The following is a 13,977-nucleotide window of genomic DNA, read 5'->3' on the forward strand; positions in this document are numbered from 1 at the left end:
CTGAAGCTTTGGAGAGTAGTATATACGAACGTAGAGAAGTGTGTAAACTAACCTTATATCAGAAAGCAACTGGGTATCTACAAAAATTTAAATTAATTATCCACTTTGCTAAATTTAATTTTTAGCGTATGTGTGTGTATGTGTGTATGTATCCATATTCATGTGTGTGGACATCCCATATTAACATAGGGTATCTTCCTACATTGCTCTTCACATTTGACGCAGTGCCTCTCATTGAGTATGGAACTTGCCACTTTGGCTAGCCAGCTTGCTCCTGGGATTCCCTGTCTTGTGCGTCCGTGTTCTGGGATACAGATGTGACCAGATATCTGACTTTTATGTGGGTTCAGTCTTCACCTTTGCCTATCAAGTGCTTTTCTCACTGAGCTGTTATTTCAGCCCCTTTATCATAATTTTGTGAGTAGAAATGTTGTAGTTGTTTTGAGATTTGAATTTGTGTATTTAGGTCTAACCTTTCTTTTGATCCCTGAATATATTTCCTAGTTCACCCTAAATTGAAGCATAGGAGAAATGATATGTTTTAAATGCCTGTTATCCCCTCCCACTTATTAGGAATGCTATGCCTAATGTTTCTTATGTATTGTTCTGTGATCTTTGCTTAGGGAAGTATTTCTAACAGACGATATTTATTTGCAAACTGTAAGGATAGAATTTTAAAGATGTTTTCTGGTATCTGTTTTCCTTTCTTGGACACTTAAGATAGTCAGTGGAACAAGACTAAAGTAGTAGGAAATTGATGTAGTTGTAATGTTAATATACATCCATTGAGTAATATGGATATAATATATGTGGATGAGACTGTATGCACAGAGCTGTATATTTTAAGAATTTTGTCACGACTTCACATATTTGTGTCATCAGAATTTCCATAATCTTCAGCTATGTTTAGATGCAAGTTTAGTTATTTTCATGTAAAAGTATTTCAATAGAAACACTTCGGTACTTTTATTTATATTTCATTATTTTTATGTGTTTGTATGTGTGTGTGTTTTCATGTGTGAGTACATATGTGTGCATGCCGTGGTTTTTGAATGAAGGTCAGAAGACAATTGAACTCGGGTTGTCAGGCTTTGCAGAAAGTGCCTTTTGTCTTTGGGCCATCACATTGGCCCTACTTTGTTACTCTTAAAAATTAAAAGTGAGCTAGATGTTATGTGTCATTCTATTATTCTCTACTTGGGAGGTAAGCCAACATGCCATGTTTCAGGGCAGCCTGGGCTGCAAGGTTATGAGGTTAGTCTTAGTTTTGGAATGAGATCCTGTCTAAGAAAGGCAAAGTAGTAGAGCTGATGTGATGGCATGGCTCAGTGGAAAGGATGCTTGCACCCAACTTGATGACTCAGAGTCATCACTGGACCCACATAGTCAGGGGAGAGGACTGAATCCTTCAAGTTCTCTTCTGTGAGCTCACAGTGGTAACTGTACACACATGTTAAGAAAAGAAACTAACACTAAATGTGCATAACTTTAAAATAACAAATCTAATCGTGTCTTAATCAGGGAGGAAACTTGTGTTTCTTATCAGGTAAGAAACTTCCCAAATTTTGACTCTTTTATTTTGAGTTTGTTATTTTTGCTAATATTTAACTAGCATCCATTAGGTAAAGGAAACTGACAGGTGACCATGAGTTTGTACTTCTGATATTTTTGAAGATAAAGTTAGGTTTTCTCATTTAGATGTTTCATGGTAACAATTAACTTACATTGCTATAGGATTTCAGAATTTCGCTGTTGAAAATGAAGACTATTGCTGATGGGTACGTATAGCTAAACAGAAGGAAATTAGTAAGGTTGTATATGATTTACTTGAGCATTGTTAAGCATACAGTATGGACCCATTCTTAAGGGTTAGTAATTATCTTGTGATTATAGGGTTGTTTGTACAAACTGTTGCAAGTTTACATTTTCTTACAGATCCTCTGGTAATATTAATATTTTGACTTTTATTCTGCTTTCCTTTATGTTTTGAACATTTTTGAAGTCTTTGATAGTTATCACTAAATATTTCTCAAAAACATTATATCAATGTAGGCTCCTACCAAGAAGTATGTTAGATTATTACCCATTTTATGAGCACCTGCTTAATACTTTGCCTATTTAATAGGTGAAAATCCATCATTTTCATTTTTTGGCATTTACTTTAATTCCCTGTGGATTAAGCTTCAGGTGTTGAAAGGCATTTTTATGTGTCTTCTTTCCTTACATTGCCTTTGCTTTCCAATGTTTCTAAGCACATCTGAGTCTACTGGAACTCTTACTGACCCTGGCTTTTGCAGTGAGTTACTAAAGATCGTAGTAGAATAGTCAAAGAGAAACTAAAGCTTCCTCCTCACGACTGTCAAAGGCTAACGTTCATGTATACAAGACAGGGTATGAATAAGGCTCTGTTCTTAGCTCTAAGGCATTTCTTACTTAAGGTTTTTGGAAAAGGAAAATTATATGTATGACCTACCACTGCCACTGTCATGAAAAAACTATATTTTTGATGAACAAATATGATAAAAATTATACCCCATATATAATTGTTAAGTTCTTTAATCAGTAATCACTTTTGTATGTTGTTTATAGTGGGATTTCTAAATGCAGTGTGTGATAGAGTGTATAAAGTAGTTATGTACATTACATATTTTAATTCAATAATGACTCTAGGAGATGAATGAGAATGCTAGTTTTGACTTAAAAATAACCACATATTAAATATATGAAATGAACATCCTGGAGTATTATAGCTAATAAAGGTTCAGCTAGTGCTTAAACTCCACTCTGACTATAGAGTCTGTGCTTTCTGTTGTCCCAATGCTTGTTAACTTGCACTATAACAAGAATACAGAACACATCTTTAACATTCTTTACAGTGCTTGAGGCCATAACCAGTTACACAGTCCATTGAATTGAATGTTTTTGTTTACAAACATTAGTAATTCTATTTATGGAGTTTATGATTTGATGTAATACCATGTGGTAAGCAAACAAATGGACCTAGATACACCAGCAAATCAAGCTTTTCAGTGATTTTTCTATCCCATCTACAGATGTTACTAAAAGATCTATTTAATAATTTAACAATTAATAAAATGTGGTTATCTATTCAACAAATGTTTATTGAACACTAAATCTGTACTGGGCACTGTGCTAAATGACTAAAACAGAATGCAAGACATAATTTCATAGAGTTGGGAATACAGATTTTTTCCATGTACCTATACTGATTTACTTTCTTAAGGACTGTCAAGGGAAAGGGAGGTTATAAGGAGAATGCACAGCGGAGGATGCTGTCTAACCAGAAGACTTCCTTTGAGCTTTGACAGTGATGAGGAGCTAGGGTTAGAGGAAGACTGAGGAAAGAAGAGAAAACAGGTTTAAGAGAGTCAGTAGTATTGTGCTGTATGAGTAGAGTATAAAACAGGTCTCTGAGGAAGGCATTTGATGTGTTTTTGCTTCATCCAAGGAGTCATCTAAGGCGCATATCAGTAGTAACGCTGATGCTTAGGCCAGTCTGGCAACACTCACTGTGACCTCCCTTTTAATCCAGTTTTGAGACACAGAAGAAAAAAATTTTAGACAACAAAACATGTTTTGTTCTAGTCACATAAAGTAACAGACTTGTTACAAAAGGGCTTTGATTAGTTACAAAAATTTAAACCTATATACAAGAACAGTTAGATTTTTATCATAACTATTGTTAACTATGAAACTAAGTCAAAAGTAAGAATCTTAGAAATATATGATTGTATTGTGAAAAATTGACCATTTTAACATGAAAATTATCAAGTTATGATCAGAGGCCTAAAACACAAAGCTTGTTGGGTTTCTCCTGCTTTGACACGAATGGAATAAACATACCTAAATTCCTGCTATTTAAAATTCATTTACTTAAATATCTGTGGTTATGCCACTGGGAGGAAGTTTTCTGCTCATCAGTAGAGAGTGGCTTGTTTATAGTAAGTTTTGTATACATGCTAGTGACTGTGCAAATATATAGAAAATCAGGGGGGGGGGCATAAAATGGAGAAAGGGAAGACTGTCATTTCAAACACTTTTGAATAATCTGTGTAGTCACCAAAGCCCCAGCTTCTGTCCTCTGTAAAATGGTTGAGGAGCAAATATGTATAATTTTTACAGATAATAAAAATATTATAAGCCTCTTACAAACTGAAAATATACGTTATGAATGCACATGTGTGTGTGTTTGATAAATTGATGGTCAGTCATAAAATGAGAAACAATGACATCAGAATAAGGGCACTGTTAGTCTAGGTCAAGCCAATAACTGAACATCTAGAAAGATGACCATAGCTAGAAAACCAGTATTTTATCTGACACAGTCACAGACTGGAGGCTGAGAGGGAGTATTCTCAGATAATGGTTGGAACCTTCCTTCAGGAAATAGCCATTAATCAAAATGCTGTGAATACTGTGACTGAAATTAATTAAGAATGAGTGATAAAATATCTCTGATTATTTTTAATTTATGGGAAAGATTTTATGCATTGAGATGGTTAAAATATTTTTCTATAATTACATAACCCACTATATAGTCACCATATATAACCTTTAGAAAGATTCCAGAATGAACATTATTCATTTCTCTCTAGAAATTGTTTCAGACATGTTAAATAAGAAATTAATATGACCAAGTGCACAGTGTCTAAATGTGTTGCGCCGTAGAAGTACAGGGCTAAAGATGTAGGTGGTAGAAGCCTGTTGTCTGTCATATTTTTATTTCTTCGTGATTCTGAAAGGAGAACAGAGCACTTATTTTTAGTGTTTTGGTCCTATGCAGTAGCTCGAAGAGATACATTCTGTGGCTGGAGTCATTCATTTTTCAAAAGAGAAAGAGGCTGGGAAAATGCCCAATTCCTCTTCTTTCCCAGTACAGCATTGAGAAGATACCTTGTCCCATAGCTTTCTACATTTGATTTTAAGAAGGAAAATCTCTATTACTTGTGAGATTTTTATTGCTGGCAGCCAGATGTGCAGAAAGTCCTGACGACAGCATATATTCATCGCGTGTTTTTAATAGGCTTAGAGAGATATGAGTAGAGTACATGAAAGCAGCCCAGCCTCACACTTCAGCAGGGAATGCCCAGAAAGCTTGCTGCTGTTTAGAATTCTTGCTACAGTCAGGAGAAAGCCGAAAGCTGCGAGTACTGAATCTTCTACGACTGAATTAGAAGAATGACTGTACAATTAACTATCAACCTCTGCTCATTCAAGCACAGTTTTTACAGAGCTCAGGAGAAATATGGAACTTGATTGGCATGTTTTTATTTGATGGTGTCTGCAAATAGATGACTTTTAAAGACAGGTGGTAAGGAAAAATAAGAGAGGATAAAAAGAAGGAAAATGCAATTTGAGACGTTGCGCCAGGTCTGCAATTCTGTTTTATCTCATTTCCATGGGGTTTTTTCATCCCCACCAAATATTTTACAGAATGAGCTTTTTGGACAAACGCTGAACAATGCAAGGTAAGTAAAGCTAAACTATATTTTTTTCTAATATTATTTTCAGAGCAGTAGTCTTGTGTCTATGACATTGTTTGCCTTGATATATTAGTAATATATGGGTGCTCTTTTTAAAATGAAATACAGCATTTTACATAGCTTTCTACATTTGATTTTAAGAAGGAAAATCTCTTATTTTTAAGGCCTTTAAAGCTTATAAATGTAAGCAGATTGACCTCTGAAACACAGCACAGATACCAGGCTATTTCACGCTCTCTTTCCTAATAAATACAATGATGAACTTAAAATGCCTGGTAAATGTTTTCCCTGCAGTCACAGTAGTGACTGCACTGCATATGTAAGCGTAGACTGTATAATCATGTGTGATTTGTTGGAAAATGTGAATTAGTAATCATGCATGCTCTTGTAAAACATGCGGAAGAGGATTTCATGGCTAAGACATTTCTCTATGCAGGGCAGATCAATAATCACTCTTAAATAAGCTGTGCTGTGGAACTGCAGGCAGTGCTTTGTTTTAGGTCGGCTACTTTTGGGAGGATTCTTTATTATATATTTCTACTGCTCTTTCAACTGATCTCTTTTCTGTCGTGAAGGTTGTTCAGTTATGAACATATGTTCTGGATGATTTGTTTGGCTTACACTCACCGAGGTATCTTCCCAAAGAGAGCTTTAAAATGCAGTTTTAATACTGGATTCTTTCTTCATTTAAGTTGTTCAGTTTTTGAGAATCTTTCCTGTTTTATTCCAAAATAAAAAAACATAACACCTCATTTAAGCAAAATATACATGGGGAAGGGCTGAGACAGATATTCTGATAGTATAGTAATGCCCTAAAATTTTCTAGAAACTGGCAAGAGACTAATAGTGCTTAGAAGACTGAAAGGTTTTGTTGGTCTACTCCCCTTAGGATCTCTGTGTACTGTGAGGTAGCCTATTGTAGAGATCAAAAGACCCTCATTATACAATATGCATCTTAGTGTGGCCGTCACAGGGAGGCCCTTACATTTGTTACCATTTAAGATTTTTCTTTTCTTGGTGGCAAATACACTTATGACCTTTTCTTTGTATATGGAGTTTTTTTTTTTTTCATTGAATGGACTATTTTTTCATTTTTTTTAACTTTTAGTCTAATCTAAGGTGTGACACTATATGAAATGCTGGAGTATTCTACAGTAGGCTCTTTATATTTTAAGACTTTATATATACAATCAAGCTGCTAGGGTTTATAAATGAGTACTCCTCTTATATACTTTTTTCTTTTTGTTTTTATTTTTGTTTTTGATATCAAGAGTTGCTGGGTGCCTCAGTACATGCTCACTGTAGAAGCTATGTGACAGTAGCGTAGTGAGGCACAGGTTTAAGTGAGTGCTGGCACTGCATCCCTGGGGCTCTGTCATTGCCCTAGCCTCAAGTTTGTTTTGTTGTTGACATGTTTATAATTTTAATGCTCTTATTAAATTGTGGTATTTTGTTTTGGTATAATTAATCTATTGAAATTTCTAGTGTTTCTACAAACCAATCTTGCTTAATTTTCTCTGAAAATACTAATAATGAATTTATTCTGCTTTAGAAAACAAATCATGTATTTATATGTTCTTAATTTTTATTCTTAAAAGGAGCATGTGGCATTATTTTACAAATTGCTCTACTAATCTTCAGAAATAATCAAGAACTTGATTTATTTTTGTGATCAAAAGCATTTGAGCTGTTATTTTAGAAGTATGGAGAATGTAAAATAAGTCTACGATTTCCCAAATTATGTTAACACATTGAAATTTTTTAGTTATATTTTGTGTTCAGATAAGATAAATGGATCATTGAAGGGTTTTGTGTGTGTGTGTGTGTGTGTGTGTGTGTGTGTGTGTGTGTGTGTGTGTGTGTGCGCGTGCTTAAAATTCTCTTATAAAAGAATACCAGTGCCTGGACAACAGTTAATGTTGAAGCAAAACCAAAACACATGTATTATGAAAATTTCATTCTTCAAAAACTTCATAGAAGGCGGAGCTGAACTGTCACTGAAAGGTGCAGTCTCACAGTGAGTCTTCCCCTGGTCTGGATGCCAGTGGTTGGAGACTCAGTTACATAATTTACCTCAGTTTTGCTTGTTATGTGAGTAGTAATAATTTCTTATTTAGATCAGTTGGATGGAATAGTCAGTATTTATCCTGAGATGTTGGATATCGTCAGCAGTGACAGGAAAATAGCATGGTAGATTTGGCTATGTAATCTTATTCTGAGTAGCCTTTTAGGATAAATTACTAGAATACTGTTCATCAAATATGGAAAAATCCATTATTAAAAGGGTACCCTAAGCAGTTTTGAAATTAAGGCCTTTCTTAGGTAATCAATCATATTTTCAAGTGTTTAATTGAACTTTTTTTTCAGGTTTTTGGTGTCAGGGTAGTTGATTTCTAGGTCTTATTAGCAATAAAAGGTTAAAAGTTGAAAATCTTTTCATGTGCCCTAAAAACATTGCTACTTGTAACTTATCAAAGAAGGAAAGATTTTATGTATATCAATAATATTGTGTACAACATAAGTCTTAGAACTAGAGGTTAATGTGGATTACTAAACTATTTTTATTAACTTATGAACAGTAGGTATGTAGTAATGAAAATTATTAGGTTATTTACAGTAGTTTTGTTTGGAGACCACACAGTCTGACTATTGCTTCAGGCTGAAAGTTGTCAGCTTGTTTTCCCTTCTATATGGTCCTTCAGTGCCCTTTTAGAACATAAAGGAGGTGGAAGGATGCACTCTGTTCTTCTGCAGCTTACGTGAGCATGATGACCAAGTGGTGAAAACAGAAAGTGCCTGGATCCTAATAAACCCATCTGATGGGTTTTAATGAAATGCCACTTTAAATTCTTCTTTCCAACTCTTCTCACTGTAAGCTCATTTTCCCTCAAATTAAATTATTTAGCCAGGACATACAGGTAATTACCAGTAAACCTGTATCACCAGTAAACAAGTCCTCAAGTACTGAATTCATCATGAAATCTAATTTGTAATTTTTGTGATCCTGGCTTTGCAAACCAGGTTAAATATGTCTGGACTCTAGAAACTGTCTATGCAGAGGGCATCACATTGAATGTACAATTGCATTGGGCAGCATTTACATGAACACAATAACAATGGCTTGTTTGTAAGAGTATATGTAATAGTCTGTCCATTTTTCTCTTTGTTGGTTTTTACACTGTCATACGTTGAAGAAATCTGTATTTTCCTTTAAAAGCAATTATTTCTTGGTCTTTAAATTGTGTGACAGATTGTTGTTCCATCTGACTACATAGGGGCACAATAAAACTGGAATTTTTTCAGAAACTATACTATAAATATTTTTCTCTTTCTCATACATGTGTACAATGGGATATGCAGAATTTCATTCTTAAAGCTAAGAGTAAAAATACTTCTTAGAGGTAAGGACACCATCTTTGTTGCATTTCTGATGTTAAGTCCAGGAACTTCATAGTCTAGTTTGCCTGGAGTAGTTCTAGCTTATGCCTAATGTCCTTCCTTGATTGATTTGAGTGCTACTTTTCCCTCTCTAAAGTGTTGATTTCTTAGTAAATAATAGGACCACTGCTCTTCAGAAATGACTTATAAATCCTAAACTTACCTAATGCAAAAGTGTTATTTTTATTGAAACCTTACAATAATTCTAAACATCAATATTTTATACAGAAAGCATGATTTACAGAATAAATATTTATTTAGAGTGGCAGTTCTTTTGGTCAGAAGTACCTAATCCTTTACAGACCATTTACTCTTGCTTGGGTTTATTATGAAAGCACTAATTTGTGTTCATAAATTTTGGCACAGGCACTTGTTATTCATGCCTACACATCAATGATCACTCTGATAATGAGGGAGCAGCTCTCAGAGCTCAATAATGCAGGCTGCACACGTGTGCAGCGTTTGAGTTTGGCATGATTACATCAGAACACTTTCTCACTTTGGGGATGTATTTCCTGGACTGTCTATATTAGGAAGCATAAAGGATTAAATTCATCAAGAAATCTAGTTGTTACTTTTTGTGATCCTGGCTTTGAAAGCAAAATGAGATAGGTTTGGATTCTACAAACTGTTTCTCTATTACAGCATATACTGCATTGAGTACATGTCAGTTGACACAATTTATGCTTATATTCGAACTTTAGTAAGTATATATGTAGTCAGTATTATCATCATGGATGGTTATCTTTACAATATTTGTGTTTGATGTCTCAGAAAACAGTTTGATGCAGATATGCATTATCACTGACATTTTTACTGGAACATTTATTATGGTTCTTGATTGTTTACCATAATTAACATAGATGCTTGTATTCATAATGGTTGTATATAAGTGGTTTTTTTTCAATGAACTAACTTTTAAAAATCAACTACTTTTGGTGACAATTGATAAGTTAATACTAATGATAATTTTTTTGTCCACTTTTCATATGATTTAAGCTAATTATTAATAATGTTTCCAGCGTTGATGCTGTTTGTCATGTAGTAAGTAAAGCACCCGTTTATGTCTGCTGGGGTCCTCCTAGCTGTCTACCTATCTGATGTGAATTACTCACAGAAGTTTATACCCTCAGGAAAGTCAGTCCTTGAAGGCATATACAGTTTGAATTTTGATTTGAGAGTTTGAGGAATTCTCTGTGTTCCTAAGACATGGGGGAATGTTTCTTGTGGGAGCTCACAGTTGCAGTGCTCCACATGTGAGCACACTTTACTTCTGCCCAGCACTGCCAAGGCTAAATGTTTGCAGAGAGGACACTTTCTTTAGAAGTGGAACCCAGACAATCTCTGCTCTAGAATCGAGGCGTGAGAGTTATGCTAGGAATAAGAAATACAACTTGAAACTTTCCTAGTCCACCACTCTCACAGTACTCCTGAGCAAAGTCAAGCATCAGATTCACTTACATTCATTTAAACTTCATCGTTTGTATGCCTTTGAAATGTTAGAGATGTAATCAGCAGAACATGGCAGAGAGAAGTTCCATGTTTAAATAAAGATAGATTTGTCCCAGACTTTCTACTGCGTATTGTAGCTTTATGTTTGGGTAATGTTGACTTCTGTTCTTGCTTAGGCACTGCTACCTATGGGTAGGTATGCGCTTACTACAGTAAGTAAAACAAACATATGTTATAAAGGCCACACTTTATGTAATAGTCATTAAAGATTGTGTGTATTACATGCTCATATTTCCCTTCATTGCTACATACCATTCCATTTCATGAACATACCAAGCTCTTACACACATCTTTAGTCAGATACGTTTATGAATTTCTAAAATTGGAAATTTTTAGACTGTCCAGCAATTATATAGTTAGCTTTATAATGATAGACCACTTTATAAAATGGCCGCTGACAATGTTTGAGTTTCTGTAGTTTCACATGCTGTCTTAATTACTTTAAACATTTCTGTGATAAGAATACTTTGACAAAAGCCACTTAGCAGAAGGGTTTACTCGGATCATAGTTCCAATGGTTATATGGTCTATCATGGTGAGGAAGGAATGGTGACAAGAACAGAAGCTTCCAGATCATCTTGTGTCTGCAATTGGACAGTTGAGGAAGAGACAAGAGACCAGGCCAGTCTGCAAAGTCTCAGCTCTCCCTGGTCAAGTATCTCTCCCAGCATGAGTACATCACTTAGAGATTTCACAAACACCCCTGTCAGCTGGGGACCAAGTGTTCAAAGACTGAAGTCTGTGGGGGACATTCCACATTCAAACCACAGAATGCTTCTAACTTACTGGGCAATAATAACACATGTTATTCAACAGGGTATAGTTTTTACTATTTTGACTTTGAAGGACAGAGTCCTTCATGATATAGTTAGGCTAAGCTTGGCCATTTTAATGGGATTTAATTTGCCTATTGACTAACCATGTGAGCAACCTTCTCTGTGCATATTGTTCACTTGTGCTTCTTTGTGGGTTATATGCCCTCCCTTTTCTCAGTTTCTATTTTCTGTGGGCTATTTAAAAATATTTGCCAAATCCTAAGTAAAAAAACTACATTGTTTATCTTTTATTAGATTGAATTTTAGATTCTCAGATTAGATGACCCATGGACTTTTGTTTCTATAACATGAGGGGTGAGGGGAGATGAAGGTTTTTCCAGATGTATAGTCAAGTGTCCTCCTGTAGGCTGTTGAAAAGACTTAAGGCCCCGCCTCCTATTGGATTGCTTTGAGTAGAGCCAACATATAGGAAATGAAACTGTATACATGCGGTTCTATTTCTCAACTACCTCTTGTGGTCTTTTGGTTTACCTGCGTGTTTTTTTTTTTTTTTTTTTTTTGGTTCTTTTTTTCGGAGCTGGGGACCGAACCCAGGGCCTTGCGCTTCCTAGGTAAGCGCTCTACCACTGAGCTAAATCCCCAGCCCCCTTACCTGCGTGTTTTATGTAGCTCTTTGATCTTTCTTCAACTGAGAGTCAGGCGGTATGGCCTGCACCTTTATTCTTCTCACAACTTGAAACACATGCACGTCTGTTCGTAACTCATAGTCCCTCCAACACCCTGCCTTCCATGGCTGTTCACACCTCTCCCTACAGCTTGTCCGCTTTCATGTCCTATGTATCCATATATCGTAAATCTAATATTTTTCCTGAGACTGGGTTAGTTTGATTAACATGATACCCCAACCCATCTAATTCCATGGATTTCCATGAAAATACTATATTTTCATTCTTTCAGATGAAATAAAATACCATTGTAGAGCTATACCATGTTTTCATTTCATTATGTAATCATTAAAATAAGCGTGCATGCACTCCTTTGTGTGTGAACATGGTTGCACAGAGGAGGCAGCATGCCTTAGGAGGTCAGGAAAACCTTGGATGTTGTTTCTTCCACCTTGTTTGAGACACTGTCTTTCATTGTTTGTTACAATATATCCGGGGTAGCTGTCCTGTGAACTTCCCAGAATTCTCTGGTTTCTGCTTCCCATCTCACAGTAGGAGCGCTGAGATTATAGACATACTGCTTTTGTGTGGGTTACCGGGATGCAGAGTCAGGCCCTCAGGTTTGAGTGGCAAGTGTTTTACCTAATAAACTGTCATCCACACCATGTTTTCTTCCTTTATTCATTTCATGACAGCCATGTAGGCAGATTCTACACGTTGGCTATTTGAATTGTGCATGGCGAACTTATATGTGCAAGTATCTATATAGTATATTGACATTCTTTCAAAGACTATTCCTTGAAGTGTTCTTGAATAGTTATACTTTTAGGGTATTGTGTGTGTCTATTGTGCGTGAGTGTGTTCACGTGGAGGCCAGAGTTGATGCTGAGTTTCTTCCTCAGTTGTAAGATAGAATCTCTCTTTGAACTTGGACTGTAATTTGACTACCATGGCTGGGCCTCTGGCCTCCTCCTGCATCTGCATCCCACAGAGGCAAGCACAGAACTGATTCAGCCAACATTCTGCCATTGAACATTTTGAATAAATTTCAGTCTCCACTGAAGGTAGGCATCTAGTTTTATTATTTTACATGTAGGCATCTAGTTTCCTGTTATCATTTGTTGAAATGGTTTTATTTATTTTGTGTAGTTTGGGCAGCTTTATTGAAAACCAAGGTCGTTCTAGCTGTGTGGGTTTATTTCTGTCTTTTATCTGTTTTTGTGCCAGGCCATGCACAAATCTGAGTTCTTACTAAGACTCTGTAACATAATTTTAAATCAGGTATTGTTATGTTTCCAGTATTGTTCTTAAATAGTCTTGTATCTGTTGGCCTCATAAAATTCACTTTTGAGTTGTAACAGTTTTGTAGATTGGTTATGTTTTGTACATAAAATCATTTGAGGCTTATGGAGACCACTTTTAGTTCTTGGTCAATATTTACTTTTTCCCTATCTTACAACCAAAGTGTTGAAAAGTTTGCATTAGTGGTAGTGTCCCTACGTTTGACTTTAAATATTTTTGAGGATTTGCTTACAACATTAATACCATGAATTGACTTCTACCAGGTAATACAATGAGTATCTAAAATTGTCAAGTCAGAATAACTAAATACTAAAACCCCTACGTATGATTTTAAATATATTTGAGGATTTGATTAAAATATAAATATGATGTTGTGTGGCCAGATATTTTATTTTCAAATTTAGGGTCTGTTGGGTAAGTGGTTTTCATAGTTTCTGATGAACAGAAGTGTCACTTTGTTATTTTTTTTATTCAATGTTTTTTCATGACTGTTTCCAAAATTTGTTCTTAGTCTCTTGTTTGAGGTAGCTTTATTTTGACATACTTATACATGGCTTTTGTTGTGCTTACAGTGTTTGCATTGTGAATATATTTCTTTCCTCTCATTTGATGTTTATTTGGCTACTATGCAACCTTTATCTTTGACTTTTGGTTTTTCATTTTTGTTTTTTATCTTCCTCTGAACGTCTAGCTACTTGTGTTTTAGAACTTTTGTAGATTATCTTACAGATGTATGTAATTTTTTCAGATGAATGCCTCTGTTTAGTTTTTGTTGACCTA

At 35.3% G+C, this 13,977-nt stretch overlaps 1 protein-coding gene across 50 annotated transcripts in view; it reads left to right on the top strand.

The window, feature by feature from the left end:
• Rims2 (regulating synaptic membrane exocytosis 2) overlaps nucleotides 1-13,977 on the top strand; it is a 520,587-nt gene that overhangs the window by 210,873 nt on the left and 295,737 nt on the right. For 3 of the 50 annotated variants that reach the window (XM_087555452.1, XM_087555453.1, XM_087555455.1), the window contains exon 1: nucleotides 4,836-5,489. In XM_087555452.1, the coding sequence (XP_087411578.1) occupies nucleotides 5,368-5,489 (122 nt within the window). In that variant the 5' untranslated portion in view covers nucleotides 4,836-5,367. 50 annotated transcript variants of the gene reach the window in all.

This window comes from Rattus norvegicus, chromosome 7 (assembly GCF_021556685.1).
Source record: "Rattus norvegicus strain SHRSP/BbbUtx chromosome 7, alternate assembly SHRSP_T2T, whole genome shotgun sequence".
Lineage (NCBI taxonomy): Eukaryota > Metazoa > Chordata > Mammalia > Rodentia > Muridae > Rattus > Rattus norvegicus.